The 24,094-nt window shown below is 40.6% G+C and overlaps 1 protein-coding gene across 1 annotated transcript in view; it reads right to left on the minus strand.

Moving 5' to 3' along the window:
- Positions 1-24,094, minus strand: part of shtn3 (shootin 3) — a 43,520-nt gene that overhangs the window by 10,410 nt on the left and 9,016 nt on the right. Inside the window, exons 3-13 of the mRNA XM_034093291.2 lie at positions 12,029-12,123; positions 8,979-9,117; positions 8,789-8,886; positions 8,538-8,619; positions 7,993-8,087; positions 6,526-6,672; positions 5,876-6,029; positions 4,184-4,349; positions 3,530-3,600; positions 2,406-2,506; positions 1,098-1,112 (exon numbers count right to left, since the gene is read on the minus strand). Coding sequence (XP_033949182.1) covers positions 1,098-1,112; positions 2,406-2,506; positions 3,530-3,600; positions 4,184-4,349; positions 5,876-6,029; positions 6,526-6,672; positions 7,993-8,087; positions 8,538-8,619; positions 8,789-8,886; positions 8,979-9,117; positions 12,029-12,123 — 1,163 coding nt within the window. The remainder of the gene's footprint in view (positions 1-1,097; positions 1,113-2,405; positions 2,507-3,529; positions 3,601-4,183; positions 4,350-5,875; positions 6,030-6,525; positions 6,673-7,992; positions 8,088-8,537; positions 8,620-8,788; positions 8,887-8,978; positions 9,118-12,028; positions 12,124-24,094) is intronic.

Raw genomic sequence — 24,094 nt, forward strand, 5'->3', positions numbered from 1 at the left:
CTCTTTTCTGGCTGATAGCTCCAGGAATTCAGGGTCGTACAGTGATGACATTACATGTGTGGAATCTGTGGAGTCTCAGCTTTAATCGGATATCTTGTTTGTGCAGTTACGATAAGTAATAAGGGCATTTCTACCGTGAGTGCTGTGCAAAAGTCCGTTAGCATTAGTTAGCATTTTTTCGCTCCATGCTAATTCAAAGGCTTGGTAATAATCTTGTGTTTCTTTTAGCTAAAAATGGTTCACATTGTCAGTTAGCTGAGTTTCTTACCTTTAAAAGGGTATGGAACATTAATAGTTTCATAAATGTTAAGAAGCCCTGAGACATAGTCTCGTAAAAAAACTGTGGGAGGGGTCCACTGGGGGGACCCTCGGGCTTAAGAGGTTAACACACAAGTCAGAGCAGGGTACACGTGCTGCATTTGAGGAACAATGGGAGGGGTGAGAGGTGGGAGATTTAAGTTTGTTTATTAGCACGCATGCATGTAGCAACAAGGAATATTACATTTATGGATACACCAATATTGTAATATACACATTTTTGCAAAGAAATCCAGTTTTGGATTATCATGCAAAGTTCCTGCTCAAAATCTGATTGCGTTAGTGTATGTACATCCTAAATACCTCATACCTAAAAATAGGATTAAAACCTCCTTTACAAATTCATTTAGTTAGTAAGAGTTTCATTATATTAGCCAAAAGTACTAGAAATATCCAGAGCACATGTAATCTACCATTTACATTTTATTCTTTAAGGAGCAACTGTCTTAAAACCTACTTTCCCCCTAGGGATAAATAAAGTATTCTGTATAAATGCATTTCTACTAAGTGATACTACATTTAAGATTTCAAGATGTTACGAACATACTTAGTAAATAATAAAAATAATCATTAGAGATTCAGTGCCAGGGATTTTCCATAAAAGCACTCACTTTCTATGCTGGATTAATTAAATTGCAGCTTTACATAAGAAATGTTCCCTTAGGAGGGGAACAATAATCCAAAAAGCAGCGCATATGTGTGTGTGTGTTTGTGTTTGTGTGTGTGGGTGTGTGTCTCCCCCCACATCACAAGATTGATGCAAATGTCAATATACTCACTTTTACTGCTACTCTCTGTGGAGACACATGCAGAGAAAGAGAGGAGATAATCAGACAGAGTGCATCAGACTGCAGACAGGAAATATAAACCGACATGTTTACTGACCAACGTCCTGATCTTTAGAGTGGTGGAGTGATGACGTACCGCTAAGCTAAAGGTGGCTAATGTTGGGCTATAAAGGAACTACAGCACGGTCACATGACTTCACGTCACCACCGCTAAGCTAAAGGTGGCTAATGTTGGGCTATAAAGGAACTACAGCACGGTCACATGACTTCACGTCACCACCGCTAAGCTAAAGGTGGCTAATGTTGGGCTATGAAGGAACTACAGCACGGTCACATGACTTCACGTCACCACCGCTAAGCTAAAGGAGGCTAATGTTGGGCTATAAAGGAACTACAGCACGGTCACATGACTTCATGTTACCACCGCTAAGCTAAAGGTGGCTAATGTTGGGCTATAAAGGAACTACAGCACGGTCACATGACTTCACGTCACCACCGCTAAGCCAAAGGAGGCTAATGTTGGGCTATAAAGGAACTACAGCACGGTCACATGACTTCACGTCACCACCGCTAAGCTAAAGGAGGCTAATGTTGGGCTTCTAAACAAAAACACGTTAAAAAAACCATTGACTTTAAGAGGAGGGAACAGGAAGTATTAAAATGCTGACTCATTCATGGTTTATTGACTCATTCTTGCACCACTCTATCACACTAAAACAACCAAAGCTGCTTTGACGTGTTTGGAAGTGGAGATTGATTTTTCCTTTATCATTCTGACGTCACAGGAATATTTAACCACCTCTGTTGTCAGAGAGTGGTGACCTTTGACCTCGTCTCTATTGTTGATGCAGGGTCAGAATTAATTCATTTTAAATTGTCGCCAGAAACTGTATTATTGCGTTATCCATAGAAAATGCTAAATAAATAAAAAAAGAAATAATGGCAATAGTGAAATTAATATTTTACTTTGTTTATTGTGCACTTTTTCCTAATTTTACTGATTATTAACAAACACTCATGGGCTCATATCTGAAAAGAGAATATAATGAAGGCCTAGTTGATTCTTTCGTGAGGGCTATTGTCAGAAAGTCAGATATAGATTACAAAAAATCTGTATTGTGACAATAATACTTTATCAAATGCTATTTTCTGAAGGCCACTACAGGTTAATTCTGGGTATCTGTGACTTATAGATTTGTTTCAAATGCTATTTTCTGATCAGAAAACTCCTCAAATATAGTTTTTAAAAAATAAATAAAAGCAGCTTCCTCTTCCGCAGTGTTTCCGTCTCTTCCTCACCTTGCTCTCCTGACTCTTGACGGACCGCAGCACAACGCCATGTTTGATCCTCTCCATCATCTCGTTCACCGCCTTCGCCTTCACATCGTCACCCTCGCCTTCTGCAGTAAAGAAACCTCAACGATTTTAGTTTTAATACGGTATATAATCAGGTTTGGGGATGACAGGTGATGGGATTCTGTCATCAGGATACACATTAAGGTTACTGTATTCCCTCACAGATAAACACAAATAGATGCAATGGGATTATTGGCCTTCAATTACTGGCGGGATTACAATGTTAGGAACAAGCTAAAAAAAAGAGCTAACGTAAGCTAGCTAACTAGTTATATAGATAGCGAATGTAAAAAGGGAACATTAAGCATTTATACTACGGTAAAAAATGCTTAATTTACCACTTGAGAGTCAAAACTATACACTGCTCAAAGATTGTAGGTCAACCCTTTGAGAAACTCGATAAATCAGTCTTAAACATAATTAAAAATGAACAATACCTCTGTTAGCATCACATTGGAGATACAGGGTCAATCTTACAATTAGATACAAAGTTAAATCCCAAATCGAACGTATTGTCTTCAGTGATCCTGATGTTATGTTAAATGTCTGTTTCTCGTCTTAATTTCTGTCCTTGTTGATGTTTCAAATGGAGCTGCAGTGGACCAGGAAACATTTCAGACTTGATCGACAGTAAGCTATCATTCTATCTTAATCTTTAGAGGTATAACAACATCACTTTCTTATTGAGCCATGTTCGAGCTCAACTCTCTGACTGCTTTTTGCACATGTCTGCACAGCCCTCCATTTAAAAATATAATTGACTGTAGTTAGCCATCTACTCATTATCCCATGTTAGCTTGTAAGGTTATTTGTATAGTTACTTTGAAATTTGGTGTAAATACCTTTTTTTATGCTAAATTGTTTCTTAAAAATACTTATTATCCTTATATATTGCTTTTTTTAAACTACTTTGCAACATATTCGTTTCGATTTTTTATGTTCGCACCAGCAGATACGAAAGCAAATTCCTTGTATGTGTTAACGTACCTGGCAATAAACCTGATTCCGATCTGACTGACTGGTCTTACTTTAAACTTTGTTGAACTTGTAGGTGCATTGAGACTCACCTGCAGGCTGCTCTGTCTTCACGGAGGTTTTGGAGCCTTTGGATGATTTCCTCATGATGGCGATCAGAGAGCTGAGGGGCAAAGAGTGAGAGTTAAATACTGAACACTGCATGTGTGTTTAAAACATATACTGCTTTAAAATGTTGATGTTTGTCTGTTTATCCAAAAATAAATACAAATAAACTCAAACTTATTTCGATTTGTCTCTTATTTTGATATAATGCTATAAACTGTCGAAGTCATGTTTGCCTGTCTACCCTAATAAACAGAGAATTACCAAACATATACTACATACTGAGTGTGTGTGTTGTGATGCTGAAGGTGGGTTTGGTTGTGTTTTTTTTTATGTACTTTATTGATCTCAATTTGGGACTTTATTGTAATCAAATATATTGTTTTATTGCAGATTTAGCGCTATTATTGGTGGTTTTTTACTAAAGATTGAATTAAATAAGTAAAATGACTTGAACAGAGAATTACAAACAATACACTTTATGTGTGTGTGTTTTAAAGTGATGCAGAGTGTGTGTGTGTGTGCGTGCGTGCGTGCGTGCGTGTGTGTGTGGTGTGTGTGGTGTGCGTGTGTGTGTGTGTGTGGTGTGTGTGTGCGTGCGTGCGTGCGTGCGTGCGTGTGTGTGTGTGTGTCATCCTCACCTGAGGGGGTTGCATCTGGAGGGTGGGGGTGGCGGCGGTGGAGGAGGGGGAGGAGGTGGGGGGGGAGGCGGCGGCGGGGGGGCGGGAGGAGGGGCGACCCCGGGGTCAGGATGGGGGGGAGGAGGGACGGTCGTCATGGCAACCTCCTTCTGCTGGAGCTGGTGCACTGAGGAGGGAAAGACAATCAGAAACATGACACAGTGAAAACAGGGAGAACTGTGAAATGTATTATATTTATTTATTCCAGTTTTTAAGTATTTGCATTTTAATGCTGAACACATCGGTCCTGTAACAAAATAATTGCCCAATTTCTTATTAATAAAGTATCGATCCATGCAAATATTGTTTACATGTACATATTATTGTTGTGACAATGTGCACATATTTACCTTGACATATTCTATTTTTATTGCACTTTTTTTTTTTTTTCGTCTTTATAATAATTTTTTGTTTTATTTTGTTTATATTTTAATCCATATTTTTATTTCTACTACTTATGTTTGTATTAATATATGTATTTTATTAAATATTTTTACTAAACTATTTTATTTTTGTTTCTTGTTTATTTATTTATTTTTAAAACATAATTGTCCATTTTATTTGCACATTTTTACTTTAACATTTAGTTTTTATTTCCATAATTGTTAATCTATTTTATTGTAATTTGTACTAACTTCTCGTGTTTGTATAAATGTTTTTTTATTGCGCAATTATCGCCATTATCGGTGTTTTTGATTAAAGATTGAATTAAATAAGTAAATGTGGTGAATTTTGATACGAAGGTTGTACTCAACAATGCTCTCGAGTAATTATTTTAAATATTTTGATGACAAGATTAGGAATTAATCCACCGAAATTCAATGTTGTTGCAGCTTAATGTGCAGCTGCATGTGTGCACACATACAGGCTTTAAATACATGTTAATAACACTGCATCTCTTTGATGTACAATGTTTTTCCTGGTGCCTCCACGTTTCCCTCCAGACTGAGGACTTCCCCCGGCTCATGAAAGAGGCTTCTGTTTTTATTGTTGTCGTTTCAGTTGGTGCTTTTGGCCCGACGTCATGTGACCCATTTAGACACACACAGATGCCATGTTACACGCCAGGAGACATGCTGCATGTTTGCCAGGTTTCCCGCAGCAGATGGGTCACACAAGTCTATTTGGGAGTCAATGGAGGAGTAAACACAGAAACCACAGAAGAAGAAGACAGCGGTGACCAAACTGTGGAAGCTAATTACTGGGTTTTAATTTCCTCATCATCTCATTAATTGTTTTATTGTTTCAGAGGGCTTTTATTTTACAATGGCACCTGACATGAGATTGTAGGAGTTTGTACAATGCTAAACAAATCTGATTTGTTCGATTTGTAATATATATATAAACATACGAATGTTGATAGTAGTAGTAGACACTTGCCAGCCAATCAGAAACTAGTATTTTCTGTTGCTATGCGGAGTGTCCTATCACCTTTAATTCAATACCATTCAACTAAGGACCCTCTTTACCCCACCTGCTTTGTCCACTGTCTGTGATGTGTGTGTGTGTGTGTGTGTGTGTGTGTGTGTGTGTGTGTGTGTGTGTGTGTGTGTGTGTGTGTGTGTGTGTGTGTGTGCGTGGTGTGTGCTGTGTGTGTGTGTGTGTGTGTGTGTGTGTGTGTGTGTGTGTGTGTGTGTGTGTGTGTGTGTGTACCTCTGTTCTCCAGCTCCTCGTTCTTCTTCTCCTCTTCCTCCAGTCGTCCCTCCACCTCCTTCTTAGCCTCGTCCAGGAGCTCCAGCTGCATCTGAAGAGCCTCCAGCTGCTTCTTCACACAGCTCTGCTCCATCTGGGCCTCCAGACCGTCCACCTACACACACACACACACACGCGATAATCAATAACTGAAACATCTATCTTTTATGTGACAGCTGTTTTATCAAATATTTCCCATAGCACAAGGACATACACCATTTTGTATACTTTTAATTTCAACCCAATTATTTTTATTTTACTTTCATTTAATGAGATTTATTTTATTTATTACTTTATTATACAAAACGTTTTTTTTTACATTTATTTAATCTTATTTTTGATTTTTTTAATGACTTTTTAAAAATGTATTTATGTTATTTAATTACATTCTTATTATTGTATTATTTTTAATTATATTTAAAGCCAAAAAGGGTAAACAAGGTTGTAATCATTGACTATCTTAACTCTGTTTTTGGTCTCCACCTCCCAAAATCTGTCTGTTTAGCTTCTAAATGCTCCACTTGATCTGCCAGCTCGTTTGTAGCTGTGTCCGTCTGCACTTCCTGTATTACACAGTACGTTTTGGAGCTTTCTCTCTTCTGAAAGTGCACCTTCTGCTGATGCTGCAGTCGCTCCTCCTCCAGAGCTTTGGAGACGGCAGCGACGTCCTCCAGAGCTTTGAGGAGCTGAATACTGGGCTCTGAACTCTGGAGGAGGAGCATACTCTGTCTGTTCGCCTCCTTCTGTTTCACCAACATCTGAGGAGGAGGAGGAGGAGGAGGAGGAGGAGGAGGAGGAGGAGGAGGAGGAGAGGAGGAGGAGGAGAGGAGGAGGAGGAGGGAGGAGGAGGAGGGAGGAGGAGAGAAACAAGGAGGTAGTTAGGAATGAAACCCATCTTCTACATGTTTTCCCACAACACACAGTTTGGTGGAATCCTGCAGGCTCTTCACTTTTCAGGTCAGTACACAACAGATTCCATACATCAGACACACACACACACACACACACACACACACGCACACACACACACACACACACACCACACACACACCACACACACTAATTAGCAGGTCCTGTTTATCATAATTGAGGCTAACAGCAAACAGCTTTTCGATTCATTGGAAGACATTTCTTCCATCGTCAGACCTCAGAAAAGTGAGGATCATGTTCCTCGAATAAGACGTTTGTTCACATGTTAATCACATCAGACATTACTGAAATGTGGCGTCTGCGAAACAGCTGACGTCACATTTAGATGGAATGTTTTCAGACTGTTATCCGTGCAAACACTTGATACTTAGCAGGTTCCTTTTTCGACCCCATTTACACGGATACGAAACGCAAACGAACCGAATACGATATCAAAAAAGTCTTCCGTTCACACGAGACCGCGCTGGAGACGCTGGAGACGCTGTAGTACATATGCCGGGCCTGTAAGTGGCGCTGTACTTCCGCACGAGACCGCTCGAAAGCTATTCATCCACCCTAAAGACAAGAGAAAGACTTTGCAGCTGCATTCATTAATATTGGAAAGGACTGCTTCTATAAACAAGCCGATGCAATATAGCAGCTTGAGAGATGGCGAAGACCGAAATGAAGCTTAAAGGTCACCTATTTTCATGTCTTTTCTACATCAACATGTGTCCCCTCTTCTTCATGTCTCTTCTACATCAACATGTGTCCCCTCTTCTTCATGTCTCTTCTACATCAACATGTGTCCCCTCTTCTTCATGTCTCTTCTACATCAACATGTGTCCCCTCTTCCTCATGTCTCTTCTACATCAACATGTGTCCCCTCTTCTTCATGTCTCTTCTACATCAACATGTGTCCCCTCTTCTTCATGTCTCTTCTACATCAACATGTGTCCCCTCTTCTCCATGTCTCTTCTACATCAACATGTGTCCCCTCTTCTTCATGTCTCTTCTACATCAACATGTGTCCCCTCTTCTTCATGTCTCTTCTACATCAACATGTGTCCCCTCTTCTTCATGTCTCTTCTACATCAACATGTGTCCCCTCTGTCGAAAGAGACTATGATAGCTCGCTTAGCATCATGTTTCTGTGAGGGTTTCTTTACCTCGTGTGCGTACGTCTCAGCTTTGCCTCTCAGACTCTGCTCCAGGTCGAGCTGCTCCTTCATCCCGTCGTACTCCTGAGTCGCCATCATGGAGACTACGGGAACCGAGACAGAGAACATCAGGATGGACAGAGGAAACGTCTACATGCAAAGCTAGTTATTTCCCATTTTAGTCCAGAGAGAGAGTTCTAGTTGGATAGTCTGGATAATCATTCACTTTGCATTCAGTCTGAACACCATTTAAAGCACCCCTACTATGCGTATGTATAACTGTAGGTCCAACACGCTAAATGAAAATAAGGTTGTACATATCAGACTATATTGTTTTGAAGTATTTAAAGCTCTGTATCCTCAGCCTCTGTTTAAATATGATAATAATAATAATAGATTAAATGTATTATAGCGCCTTTCAAGGGACCCAAGGCCGCTTTACAGGGTGTCAACAAACAAACAAACAAACAAACAAACAAGTTTGGCAAATAATAAAGTAACAATTAAATAAATAGATTCAGTTTAATCTCAATTCTCCAATGTGTCAGACTCACCTCTGTTGAATCTCTTGATGGTTTTACGCTGCTGGTCGACAGTTTCACGAAGCTCCTTCATCTCCGCCTGATCCTTCTCGGACTGCAAAGAGAATTCAATACAATCAGGCACTAGCATGCACCTTAAAGAAGAAGAGGAAGAAGAGGAAGAAGAAGAAGAAGAAGAAGAAGAAGAAGAAGAAGAAGAAGAAGAAGAAGAAGAAGAAGAAGAAGAAGAAGAAGAAGAAGAATTGATCTTGCTTCGTCCTCACCTGTGAAGTCAGCTCTTCTATCCGTTTCTGCTGTTCATGAACCTGACACACGAAATTCTTCTTCTCGTCCAACAACGTGTTCACCGTCTCCCTCAGTTCTGAAGACGATCAGAACAGTAACGTTTTTTTTTTTGGACTAAGCCTTTGATCTGTTTCTGTAACTGAGTCGATATAACTCCACGTGTCGTACCTTTAATCTGCTGCTGGTACTGGGTGAAGTTGTCGGGGCTGGTGTCTGCGCTGTCGGCCTCGATGGACGGAGCGAGCTCCTCCAAACTGGTCCGAGACGACAGACTCAGGTACTTAAACTTCCTGTTCTCACAGTTCAGCTGGAGGGCAAAGGTCACAGGGGTCAATGGAAATATAATGAAAGCAATACATATTGATGAGCTGTTTTGATTGAAGGTAGGCCTATCACAAATATTAGCATCGTAAGGACTTGTTTTATTCAGCAGGATTATTAAGTAAAAAGCTAATGTTGGGCTATAAAGGAACTACAGCACGGTCACATGACTTCACGTCACCACCGCTAAGCTAAAGGTTGCTAATGCTGGGCTATAAAGGAACTACAGCACGGTCACATGACTTCACGTCACCACCGCTAAGCTAAAGGTGGCTAATGTTGGGCTATAAAGGAACTACAGCACGGTCACATGACTTCACGTCACCACCGCTAAGCTAAAGGTGGCTAATGTTGGGCTATAAAGGAACTACAGCACGGTCACATGACTTCACGTCACCACCGCTAAGCTAAAGGTTGCTAATGCTGGGCTATAAAGGAACTACAGCACGGTCACATGACTTCACGTCACCACCGCTAAGCTAAAGGTGGCTAATGTTGGGCTATAAAGGAACTACAGCACGGTCACATGACTTCACGTCACCACCGCTAAGCTAAAGGTGGCTAATGTTGGGCTATAAAGGAACTACAGCACGGTCACATGACTTCACGTCACCACCGCTAAGCTAAAGGAGGCTAATGTTGGGCTATAAAGGAACTACAGCACGGTCACATGACTTCACGTCACCACCGCTAAGCTAAAGGTGGCTAATGTTGGGCTATAAAGGAACTACAGCGCGGTCACATGACTTCACGTCACCACCGCTAAGCTAAAGGAGGCTAATGTTGGGCTATAAAGGAACTACTGCACGGTCACATGACTTCACGTCACCACCGCTAAGCTAAAGGAGGCTAACGCTGGGCTATAAAGGAACTACACACGGTCACATGACTTCACGTTACCACGGCTAAGCTAAAGGAGGCTAATGTTGGGCTATAAAGGAACTACAGCACGGTCACATGACTTCACGTTACCACCGCTAAGCTAAAGGAGGCTAATGTTGGGCTATAAAGGAACTACAGCACGGTCACATGACTTCACGTCACCACCGCTAAGCTAAAGGAGGCTAATGTTGGGCTATAAAGGAACTACAGCACGGTCACATGACTTCACGTCACCACCGCTAAGCTAAAGGAGGCTAACGCTGGGCTATAAAGGAACTACAACACGGTCACATGACTTCACGTTACCACCGCTAAGCTAAAGGAGGCTAATGTTGGGCTATAAAGGAACTACAGCACGGTCACATGACTTCACGTACCACCGCTAAGCTAAAGGAGGCTAATGTTGGGCTATAAAGGAACTACAGCACGGTCACATGACTTCACGTCACCACCGCTAAGCTAAAGGTGGCTAATGTTGGGCTATAAAGGAACTACAGCACGGTCACATGACTTCACGTCACCACCGCTAAGCTAAAGGAGGCTAATGTTGGGCTATAAAGGAACTACAGCACGGTCACATGACTTCACGTCACCACCGCTAAGCTAAAGGTGGCTAATGTTGGGCTATAAAGGAACTACAGCGCGGTCACATGACTTCACGTCACCACCGCTAAGCTAAAGGAGGCTAATGTTGGGCTATAAAGGAACTACATGCACGGTCACATGACTTCACGTCACCACCGCTAAGCTAAAGGAGGCTAACGCTGGGCTATAAAGGAACTACAACACGGTCACATGACTTCACGTTACCACCGCTAAGCTAAAGGAGGCTAATGTTGGGCTATAAAGGAACTACAGCACGGTCACATGACTTCACGTTACCACCGCTAAGCTAAAGGAGGCTAATGTTGGGCTATAAAGGAACTACAGCACGGTCACATGACTTCACGTCACCACCGCTAAGCTAAAGGAGGCTAATGTTGGGCTATAAAGGAACTACAGCACGGTCACATGACTTCACGTCACCACCGCTAAGCTAAAGGAGGCTAACGCTGGGCTATAAAGGAACTACAACACGGTCACATGACTTCACGTTACCACCGCTAAGCTAAAGGAGGCTAATGTTGGGCTATAAAGGAACTACAGCACGGTCACATGACTTCACGTTACCACCGCTAAGCTAAAGGAGGCTAATGTTGGGCTATAAAGGAACTACAGCACGGTCACATGACTTCACATCACCACCGCTAAGCTAAAGGAGGCTAACGCTGGGCTATAAAGGAACTACAGCACGGTCACATGACTTCACGTTACCACCGCTAAGCTAAAGGCGGCTAATGTTGGGCTATAAAGGAACTACAGCACGGTCACATGACTTCACGTTACCACCGCTAAGCTAAAGGCGGCTAATGTTGGGCTATAAAGGAACTACAGCACGGTCACATGACTTCACGTTACCACCGCTAAGCTAAAGGCGGCTAATGTTGGGCTATAAAGGAACTACAGCACGGTCACATGACTTCACGTCACCACCGCTAAGCTAAAGGTGGCTAATGTTGGGCTATAAAGGAGCTACAGCACGGTCACATGACTTCACGTCACCACCGCTAAGCTAAAGGCGGCTAATGTTGGGCTATAAAGGAACTACAGCACGGTCACATGACTTCACGTCACCACCGCTAAGCTAAAGGTGGCCAATGTTGGCCGTGATGATGTTTAGTCGTCACATTTAGACACTTGTTAGCAAGTTTTTGAATTCACTTAAGTATTTTATGTCTGAGTTTTATTACAAGTAAGTAAAGATTTTAGCTCCAGAGGAAACAGTCTCAATGCAGAGTCATCCTGAGTCAGCATCCTGCTAGTGCCAGCTGAACCCCAAATTATGCTAATCCTAGTATTGATTAGTGTGTGTGTGTGTATGTGTATGTGTATGTGTATGTGTATGTGTATGTATGTATGTGTGTGTGTGTGTGTGTGTGTGCGTGCGTGCGTGCGTGCGTGCGTGTGTTTCTGACCTTTGTGGCCAGGGCCTCTGCATTCTCCCGGCACGACTTCTCGATCTCCAGCTGAGTCTGCAGAACGCTGACCTCCTCAATCACCATCTGAGACACTGAGGAGACACACACACACACACACACACACACACAAAAGGAAAAGGAGAGACAGGGAATTAAATGCGGGTCGAATTCAAAGATGAGAACCGCTTAAAAAGAGTTGACAAAGCTGATTTAGACATTTAATAGAAACACTTATTTTTCCAAATAATCAGAACATTTCCACACCTAAACGGATTTAATATGTCGAATAGATACAGACCCATTCAAAAATACAGACCCATTCATACATTCACACCTGCAGCATTTGAGCAAGATGTATAGGTTTTTGATTGTGCAAATACCAGCTCCCACCATCTGCATTAACACAGCATGAATATCAAAACCGACACAATGTCTCTAGCAACTGTGTAATCCAGTCCTCCATTTCCTATTAAAACCCCAAACTCACAGGTTCCTTTAAATGCAGAGCTGAGATCTGCATGTTTTCTTCTTCTGTGGTGTTCTGTGTTTCTCCGTGTAAACAATGAACAGCTAAAATAAAACTCTCACAATGACCCCGAGGCTGAGAGGCGCCTGCAGCGGACCAACATGTCACCAGAGCGCAGCTAACCCTCGGTTATTTTAAAATGACCCAGATATGGAGACTTTGGAAAGCCAGGAGACCGGTTTTCTGCAACTTGTATTCATTCAGAAGTTCACCAGATAACTGCGATAATAGAAATGACATTGATATCTTAAAGGGGAGATATTATGCTCATCTGCAAGTACATTTTTGTTTCTAATAAACCCACTGTCTGTCTTAAATAAGCACACTGTGAACTGAGATCTAATGCAAGACATATTGCAAAGGTACTTCATGTGTGTAGAAACTCAGATAAGGGAACGCACATTCTTATTATCCTGCATCTGACATGGGAAAAGAGTGACTATCTTCACTAAATACTGAATGAGGGGTGTCTTATTGCACAGTTCAGTTGCTGAAGCACTCCAGATATCCAAACGGTAAAAAGAAAGGGAGATTTCATGAAATGTGTCCTTTAAAAAATACAATTATATTTCCAATATACACAATGAAAACCTGACAAAGGACAGTGAAACGAGACACTTGCATTATTTATTCTTTTATATCTCAAGTATGTTGTATTGATGGAGAAGCACGGGATGGTTATTGCCGTACATCACATAAAGCCTTTGAATCTTTCTCTCTCCTCATTGATGGTTTGAGTTCAAGTGATGGGACCTGAGGTTGTCTTACAGCAGCAGGAAGCTCTAACATCCTGATCCAGTTACACACTCCTGCTGGTCCTACAAACCTGATTACACACACACACACACACACACACACACACACACACATACCATGTTACATTACTTCAGGGGACATTATATTGACTTACATGCATTTCCTGGAGACTTATCCTAACCTTAACCAGAACCAAGTCTTCACCCTAAAATGAATGATTCCTCCAATGTGTCCCCATAAGGGAAGCCAGTCCCCACACGTGACTATGTAAACAGATGTAGGTCCCCACAAGTATAGTAATGCTAGACCACACACACACACACACACACTCAGAACAAGAGCCGGATGCATAGAGTGCAGAAAACAAGACTGCAGCATGTCGTATGGACATAATACAATGTTTGAATATTACGATGTGTAATTATTTCATGTATTCGTGCCATTGTAGTTGTAGTAGTAGTAGCAGGCTTCGGGAGTAACATATGACGTAAGCAGGATCAATGCAAGGTTACTGATTACATTTGTGTACGGGTAACTAAAGTTATAACAGAATAAACATTTTAAGTATCTCTGCCCACAGATCTGCAGCCGAGAGGAGGTCGTTGAGCCGTGTGGTGTGTGAGAGCCAATCAATCAATAGAGTGTGTGTGAGTGTTTGAATGAGTCTCTGGCTGGGAGGGAATCACACCACGGCCCATCCACAGACATTAAACATTGAATGAGAGACTAAAAATAGATCTAGAAGCTTCCCTCCGTCCTCCTTCTTCCTCTCTCCTCGCTTTTCTCTCTGACTCAGCCTCCCTGACGGATAAATGTTATCAACGGTCACTTCCGAAAAACAGAAACCGTATGGATTTAGAATCAGAATCGTGAGTGACACGTCGGGAATAGTTGTTGTGTTTTCTCAACGCTACAAAGGATGACAAGGGGATTTTAGAAGCATGACTGTCGTATTATTGCGATTTCTATTTACGTTTCTTGTTAGGCGGCGACCTCTAGTGGCCGTACGGTTCATATTAACAGCAAGACCGCATTCAAAGGTGGGGTAGGTACTTTTGGAGAAACCAGCTCGAGATCGCTAGAATTTGAAAATACACAGCCGGAGAAAATCTGCCACTTCCTCACAGAGCCCCTCCCCCAACACACACACACACGCGCTCATGACCAATGAGGGCACGAGGTAAGTCTGTGCCCCGATGGAAGGCTGACAGGCAGGTAGGCCGTCCAGTTACTTTAGCCGGCTCAGATGATTGGTCGTGCTTTTTACAGCGCCACGGCTTCCACAGATGACTTTTTTATGGATTTTTCGTCAAAGCACTTCAGATTTTCATTGCTATCGGGATGTTGAGAGCATTCCATGGAATATAACAACAAGTGTATCTCAAGCCGGTTTCTCAAACTTACCTACCCCACCTTTAATTAGTTACAGGCAGAATGGTACGGTTAGTTTTCTGGATTTGACATTTTGTTATCACTTTCTTCCTTTATCCTATAAATCAGTGCATTTCAGAACAACATACATAACTCTTAACTTAAATTATGTACATGTAGTATACATAACGTTGTGGCTTTATTGAATGTGTAAGACTGTCCTATATTGTAAAAACACTGGCGTTTGTTTACGTAGGTGGCGACCTCTAGTGGCCGTAGTATTATAAACACGGTAGGAAGTAGGAGGTCATGTGATGTAGAATAAAGAGCAACAAAGTCTACGTAGGAAGGTACAGTGGATTTTATGCCATGACAAACACTTTGATGGCATTTCGGCAGTTGCGGATTTTCACTGTGAAAGGTTATGCTAGATTTTGTTAGCAATTTCTCACAACTCATTTCAGAATGGCTATATAAATACATATTACCTTAAATGACGCTCTGTATGTGTACTGTATACTTTATATAATGTCTCTTTTTTGAATTTGTATGTCCTATTGTTAAAACACTGGCGTTTTCATTGCGATGTATATGTAGGTGTTTTGTTAGGTGGCGACCTCTAGTGGCCAAAGTATTATTACTCCAGGAGGAAGTCATATGTTGTGTTTGTGACTAATAACATGATGGAGTTATTTTTACACATGTAGGTTCATTTATGTAACACACTTAACTTTTCTAAGACACTTAACTTAGCCTATGTATGTAACCTAAGTGTGTGTGTGTGTGTGTGTGTGTGTGTGTGTGTGTGTGTGTGTGTGTGTGTGTGTGTGTGTGTGTGTGTGTGTGTGTGTGTGTGTGTGTGTGTGTATCGCTATTATTGGAGGTTTTTGATAATATACGCCAGGGGTGTCAAACTCAAGGCCCGGGGGCCAAATCCGGCCCGCCACTTCATTTTATGTGGCCCTGCAAGAGCTTACAAAGAATATAATGAGTTTATTATAATGTTATGTGCCGCTTTACAGGAGAACGTTGCCCATAAACTACATGTCCCACAATGCATCTCATTTTGTGACATGCGCAATGAAGAGACTTGCAATTATTTTCCCTAGACTTCTGCTTTCAGACGTAGTTAATTATGAAGTTATTACCCTATCTGATAATAATCCAATGAAGAGGCAATAGTGTAAAATAATACATTATTGTATATTTATCTATGTATATTTATATAGTCTTAAAGTTACCACCGGCCCTTTGAGTGCAACCATATTTCTAATATGGCCCGCGATGAAATTGAGTTTGACACCCCTGATATACGCCATACTGATTACTTTTTGGGGTTTTAGCGTGTGTGTGTGTGTATACAGTATTGTGTGTGTGTGTTGTGATGCTGAACATGTGTGTACAGAAATATCCAGAAGGCTCTCAGACACCACACACCATTTTCCTTCCCATTCTGCCTTAAACAAAATGTAGACCAACTATTTTTCAACGTGTTTGCTGTCGGAAACGTTGGAAGCGTTGAGCTGTTGGCTGCACTTAGAATAATTTCTCCATCCACAATCTGCTCCAAAATGTAGTTGTGTTTTCCCTGGCTCTCGCTTCACCTTTCCACCAAGTTGGAACATTGGGTCAGTAGAGTTTCTGTAATCCTGCTTAAAAACAGTTTCATAAGACTATTAAACACCTGCACTTTTTAAAGAACAACCATAAACATCCATCTGTTTGCATTTAGCAAATTACTTATCTAATATATCATTCCATGTACTTGAATATAGACTCTTCTTGCACTATTTATATTCTATTTGTATTAACTTGCACGTCTCAAAACATTCTCTTGCACTATTTTATCTGTTTTATTTGGTTTATGTTCAAATATATTCGTGCTGCTCTGTTGGAGGAGCCTGAGACTTCAGTTCTTCTTTGCCATATCTACACTGTAGCTACTGAGCACATGACAATAAAGCCTTGAACCTTGAAACTAACCAACCTCCTTGGTGGAAGTATCAATACAACTTCAGGTCCACATACAACCCAGTCTCACGGCATTTCGTGTTCACCAACACGATTTTTAATCTATTGATTCGTGTTCACCATCACGATTTGCCCCTTTTTTTCGTGTTGCACAGCACGATTTTAAAAGCAATGTATTTCTACTGGTAACGTGTTTCGTGCCTGCAGGCTGCAGCACATCTTTTTGTCCGTTCGGGTCTTGGAAGACCGGAAGCTGTGTGGTTCATAAAAACGTGTTCTTACTCAATATCAAGCCACAATTATTGCTTTTATTTTAAATCGTATAATTTCGGACTTTTGTTGCCGTCTGTGAGGAAAATAAATGGGGCTCAGAGCCTCAGGATACTGAAATCTATATTTTTAAATATTTTCTTCCTTCTAATTTGTTATTCTTTTCAAAATAACACACTGTTATTTACTCACCAATAACACACAATTATCCTTGCTTTTATTTATTGGCTTAATTCCATAATCTCGGGCTTTTTTGGCGTCCGTCAGGAACTGAATTTCAAAATAAATATAACCGGAAACAGACGTAGGCCTATAAGGGACATTTCGAGCATCATGCGATTGTCAACATTTCTGAGTTTAGGATGGCCGAAGACACTACACTACCCATAATCCCCAGCTATCGTTTAGGACTACAGTCCCGTAAGGTTACGCAGAGCGTCAAACAGCTGTGTGAAATGGAACGAAACCACGCCAGACTATCCAAAACTGGAATCGAACACCCCTCCAGAACTACACATGCTGTCTATTGTGTTTCGCAAAATGTTCTATGGGACGTCTCTACTGAACGTTTTCGTTTTTCCCACAATTAGAAGTTGCCATTATTAAACACATTGGTGTTATCAAATGTAAAACATATAATTAATAAATGGGTGAAAATCGCTTGTGTCCATAATGCGCAGCATTAATATATACCCACATGACAGCTCATTGCTACTTTGTAATTCTACTCCACTACAATTCAGAGGTTAACCTGGTATTTTTACTCCACTACATTTATTTGAGTTACTTTGCAGATTCTGATTAATGATGTGAAATTTAAACAACCCTTAAATCAGACTTTAGTTGCACCTGAGTAAAGTTCAGGTAAGGTGATTGTCAAGTGCCAACAATCAGGAGAGATATTTGATAGTTGGTGCTTGAGAAGACTAAACATGTATCTGCAATTGACATGAATGGAAACAAGTAATAAAGTATATTAATTACTCGTTATTCTCTACTAATAGTTAATTAAAGACTGTATATTATGGCTATTTTGCACATCCCTTTCAAGATTTTCAAAGGTTTATTGACATATCATATACACAACTACGGTGTAGTTATGCAATGAATGAAACACTTGGGTCACAGGTTCCTCAACAGTGCATTACAAGACATCTATCAATATGTGTGTACCTCCACCATTAAACTGTCATATTCTGCACATTTCTTATACTATCTACATACATAAGAGTATAATTAATGTGTATAATATCAGTTAAAATAAGTGCTTCAACATAGTTAACATTGCAGGAAAGCAATATATTAGACGTTAATTACTTTGTCAGGCTTAATATTTAATATTTAATGTTTAAATAAAGGTTAATCCGTTTTTCTGTTTTGCACCTCCTCCTATTAATATCTGTGCATCCTGCACTAAACTGTTTTATTGTAGAGATCACTTATAGTATCTTCTTGATTTTTTATATTCTATATTTCTATATTTATACTTTCCCCCTATGAAAGTATGTACTCTGTACAATAATTCAATAACGTGCTTTAACCACTAGGAGGTGCACACGAGGTGCACACAGCCATAATAACTTTGTATTATTAGTGTGTATGTACAACATCTGAAGATGTATAGTTTCATGCATGCTTTCACATCATTTTACAGCATATTGCTATACTATTTCAGACTCAGTATTTACATTCTTACATTCAAAGAAAATCAGTAATATCTTTGAAAACTACAGTCCTTTTCTATCAGCTGTGCACCGTTATGGTGTAAATATAACCTATCTATGAATTAGATCAAATGTAAAAGTCAGCCGAATTAGTGTTGATACTGCAAGGAGACGTATTGTGTGAAGAGAAATTGAAGATGTTGTTTAATTGTTGATATATTTATGATCCACGTCAAGTATTCAGTTTCGGCGCCATTTCTTCCAGTTTTTCCAAAGGTCTTCTCATCAGGGCTCTATAAATAAAGAACTACGGCAGATCTGTAATATGTAATGCAGCCGAACCATGTATTACAATGCCGTTATGTGATGACTTTCAAAGAGAAAAGCAAGAGCACTCGGAATTAAGTATTATTTTATACTTTTTAAATGTTTTCCGGATTTCATATAATATAAAACACCAAATCCCAGCATGCATTGCGGCTAACACATCCAATCAGCGAGCTTAAAACCATAGCTGAGGATCTTGGGTAATCACTCGAAATGCCTACGTCTGTTTCCGGTTATATTTATTTTGAAATTCAGTTCCTGACGGACGCCGAAAAAGCCCGAGATTATGGAATTAAACCAATAAATAAAAGCAAGGATAATTGCGTGTTATTGGTGAGTAAATAACAGTGTGTTATTTTGAAAAGAATAACAAATTAGAAGGAAAAAAATATTGAAAAATACAGATTTCAGTATCCTGAGGCTCTGAGCCCCATTTATTTTCCTCACAGACGGCAACAAAAGTCCGAAATTATACGATTTAAAATAAAAGCAATAATTGTGGCTTGATATTGAGTAAGAACATGTTTTTATGAACCACACAGCTTCCGGTCTTCCAAGACCCGAACGGACAAAAAGACGTGCTGCAGCCTGCAGGCACGAAACACGTTACCAGTAGAAATACATTGATTTTAAAATCGTGCTGTGCAACACTACTTCTTACATGTTGAAAACAAATACCTGTACTTTCTACTTCTTACATGTTGAACACAAATACCTGTACTTTCTACTTCTCACATGTTGAACTCAAATACCTGTACTTTCTACTTCTTACATGTTGAAAACAAATACCTGTACTTTCTACTTCTTACATGTTGAACACAAATACCTGTACTTTCTACTTCTCACATGTTGAACACAAATACCTGTACTTTCTACTTCTTACATGTTGAACTCAAATACCTGTACTTTCTACTTCTTACATGTTGAACCCAAATACCTGTACTTTCTACTTCTTACATGTTGAACTCAAATACCTGTACTTTCTACTTCTTATATGTTGAACTCATTTCCCAAACAGCTGGTTCCTTTAGTCTGAATGTGTGTTGGTGCGTGATCATTATTCTGTAGAGTCACTGCGTGCCTATTGGTTGGAACACGATCCGTGTATCCATCACTTCCTGGTCTTCTCTAAAGAAGAGGGACCAATGGAAACGTTGTCATGTTGCCGTTGTTCAGCATGGAAACATTCATTAGCTAACAATGACATTATTGTTCTATTGATATAAAGGGAGGTCAGGTACTCTTTAAAACAGCTGCTAGCTATGGGTACTTTTTACTGAAGTACATTTCAAATCCCATACTTCTTTACTTTTACTAGAGAAAATAAGTTTAGTCAGTACTTCTACTTTCACCAGAGTATTTTTAAACACGAGTATCTGTACTTCTACTTGAGTAAAGGATGTGTGTACTTTTGCCATCTCTGCTTCGGTGGAAGTAATAATAAAACTTCAGGTCAACATATACATCATTTCCAGAGGCACAAGAACATAACGGAGAGCTTAAAAGCCTCCATCCGACAGCACTTCCTCTCCCAGAGACACGGTTATTCCTCCAGCCTGTCAGGAAGAGTTCTGGGTCAGCAGAGTTCAGGCTGAGACAAATGACGTATCGTTAAAACCTGTAATTATCCGCCGGGCTAAAAACAGAACCCTGCTTTTGTTCGTCAGCCGCAAACCCAAAGCCTCTTTAGTGACGGCGCGTGTTATTAACAGATGATTTGGAGGATTAGCCAACAGTAAGTACTTTCATCCACGGAGCGCGGTGTTAAAACCGTTCAAAAAGACAGACGGGGAATCAACACACTTTCAGTTCCAGTCAGAATTATGATTTTTGGGAGGAGTCATTGAGTGAAAAATGTCAAGTTCTTCGCCTAAAAACGTACATTTACAACCAAAAGAAAGAGTGTGTGCCGGGTGTGTTTAAGCCGCAACATTAACGGAGCTAAGCTGTGAACAATAGATGAGATAATCCTGCCTTCAAGTGCTCCTCTTAAGCTTCTGCTCCACAGCTGTAAATATGAGCTGTTGTGCTTTTGAGGGTTTTTGGACTGAAAAACTCAAAATGGATGCCAACACGTCCGGGGTTTGGCCTTAAAGTAATTGCTTGATGAAAATAATCAACAGTCTTCATGACCCAATGTCACAAGGCTATTTTAAGATTTGCCGTCCTGCCCTACTTTGATGCCAAAAAGGTCTGTTGTCACCAGTTTGTCGTTCCTTTGTTGCTCTCAGTGTTTCATTACAAGCAGGGAAAGTGCTGCCACAGGCTTTTATCTACAGAGTACTGAATTACTGGGCTGTGAGCTAACAACGCTACAGGCTAACAGCTCTGTAAAGAGGAGTGCTATCACAGTTAGCTTCAAGCTACATGTTCACTTACAGTCGCACCAGACGTTTCTGTAATGAAATGAGTTCTAGTCTCGTTTCATGCAGGTGCTTGTTTGGTTTGCGAGTGGAACCAGTTTGCTTATTATATATAGATATATAAGATATATAGATAGCCTGATGTTAGTGGCCTTTGTATTGATTACCCCTGATAGCCAGTACAAAACGCTGGTGTTGAGGGCCATCAATGGTAGCCAACTCGTTGTTAATAAAAGTATGGTGGAAAGTAAATACAATTTCTTATGTAGGTTATGCGTGACATTCGTACAGTATATGTGTGTTTCAGTGACTTCATTCTCTTCATGCTCGCTCCTGTTTCTTAATATATGAATATCTTTATTGATCACCCGCATTGCTGGGATTGTTCGTATTTTTTCTACCATGGATGTATACAAGTTGCTCACTCCGACTTATTCCTCTCCCTCCACCTGATTTGAATCTCTATACCAGTGCTTCTCAAAGTGTGGTCCGCGGACCACTGGTGGCCCGTGAGTGCCCCCTAGTGGTCCGCGAGTATATTGGTAACATTTCACATTTGAAATAAAGTTTTCTGCACTCTCGCGGGAATATCTCCGCAAGGAAGCGACGTTAAGTTTCACTTCCGATTGCATGATATAGCCCAGTGCAACACCTTCATCACACATGTTGCCACTTGTTTGTACCATTTTCAGGCGATTTGTAATCTGTTCTAGAAAAACGATGCGATTTTGGATATTTGTGGAGTTAGGTGGTCCGCGAGTGTTTTTTTATTGGTTAAGTGGTCCTTGGTATGAAAAAGTTTGAGAAACACTGCTCTATAAAACTCCCATCCTCTGTTTGACACTCAGCTCCTTCTCTAACGACTTGCTGCTCCGGCTTCAACATCGCTTACAGACGGTGAGACATCACCTCCGCCTGCTTCCTACCAGCTGGGAGACTCGGGAACATGAAGCCATGCAGGAGGACGTTTTCTACCTTAAAATAACGTTCAAAAACGACCACACATCCTTGAGTTTCTCCCAGGCACTGTCAGCTGATTCATGTTCTTCAAAAGGCAAAAAAAACACTCGTTGTATTCCAGGAATCCACCGTGAACCCTCTTTCAAAAAGGTGCACACCCATTCTGTGTATTTCTGTCTGTGATCTAACCCCAAGATGTTACCCTATCTATTGTTAGTTGCTTCTTATTGCTGCTACTATTTAGTTTCCATTAACCTCTCACTTTTGGAGAAGGCTCGTCCAAATAACATTCTTACAACCCTAACGTTTGGTTCAGGTTGAATACCGGCAAAATAAGAGGTATTTTTAATTATTTCATTAATGGGTTATAAGTCATTAGTCCATAAATGTTTGTGTTGGTTTTATTAGGAAAATCCTACCCAAATCTGCCTTTAACAGAATGTGTAGCTACCTTTCCTGCTAAGAAGAAGGTCTTTTCTGTTGCTTTGAGCTGTTCGCTGATATCAGGATTCATCCTCTGGGGACAATGAATGTTTGTACCAAATTTGATTTTGAAAAAAACGATTTGTGCTACTTCTATCAACCTCTCGATTCTTTAGAAGCCTCATTGACCAAATATTCTTACAACCCTAACCCTAAAGTTGGGTTCAGGTTGATGTCCAGAAACCCGCTAAATAAGAGGTCCAGACAGAAGGCTGTGTAATGGGTTATAAGTCATGAAATAGTAGTTATTTTTTTTGTTGTCCAAAATGTTGGAAGCTTTGAGCTGTTCGCTGCACTCAGGATTCATCCTCTGGGGACAATGACTGTTTGCACCAAATTTGATAGAAACATTTTTATAGACAAAATGATCTGTCAGCCACCGAGACGCCACTTCTATCAACCTCTCGATTTTTTTGAACGCTCATTGACCAAATATTCTAAAGCTGGGTTCAGGTTGATGTCCAGAACCGGTAAAATAAGAGTTTCAGACAGAAGGCGGTCGGCTCTCTGCAGAAAATGATGGGTTATAAGTAGGGCTGTCAAACGATTAAAATTTTTAATCAGATTAATCACAGTTTAAACATTAATTAATCAGATTAATCACCATTCGAACTATGTCCAAAATATGCCATTTATTTATGTATATTGTTGGGAATGGAAAGATAAATGAAAGCAGGCGGATATATCCATTTAACATAGGCTACAGTATCTATGTTTATTATAACATTTTTCTGCGTGTCAAAATGAAAGACAGCCCACACACCTATCAATCATCAAACCGTGGGGTCTTAATTCATTACGTGTTGATTTCTATCAACGGGGGAGTACTTCAGGAAAGTCGACAGAGGGGGGGGGGGCTAGTGGAGTACTTCGTGACCACAGAGTGTGAACGTTGTGATCAGCTGTTTTCGCGCAGTTCTCCAGTGATGGGGGGAGTCTCCCTCCGCAGCCGGTTGGCGTAGTTTTGGCACAGTTCCGTTGCACAGACCGACGTTAACAGCTCCCTGTCTGTGCACACGGAGACCGACTCTGTCGTCCGGTGATCTAACCGCCTTCTGGAAAAGCTTCACAAGTACGTCGGTACGCAAATGCGCTTTGAGACACAAGTGACGGTACGCTTTTCAGATTACGCACATAACCTGTGTACCAGTTATGTGCACCCCTGTACTACAGCAAGAGTATTCTCCGTCGGGACTTCCTGCAACAACACCACGCCGTTATCAAAGATGTTCTATTGAGAAGACGATCACTACGTGACAAAAGTTTTCAAAACCGTGGCTACTGAAATCAATCTTACTAACTGCTGTCGGTGCAATTTACTCGGCGCGAGTTGGCAGACTTTATTTTGCTTACTTTAACATCATTGTTCATG

The sequence above is a fragment of the Pseudochaenichthys georgianus genome, chromosome 10, assembly GCF_902827115.2.
Source record: "Pseudochaenichthys georgianus chromosome 10, fPseGeo1.2, whole genome shotgun sequence".
Taxonomy (NCBI): Eukaryota; Metazoa; Chordata; class Actinopteri; order Perciformes; family Channichthyidae; genus Pseudochaenichthys; species Pseudochaenichthys georgianus.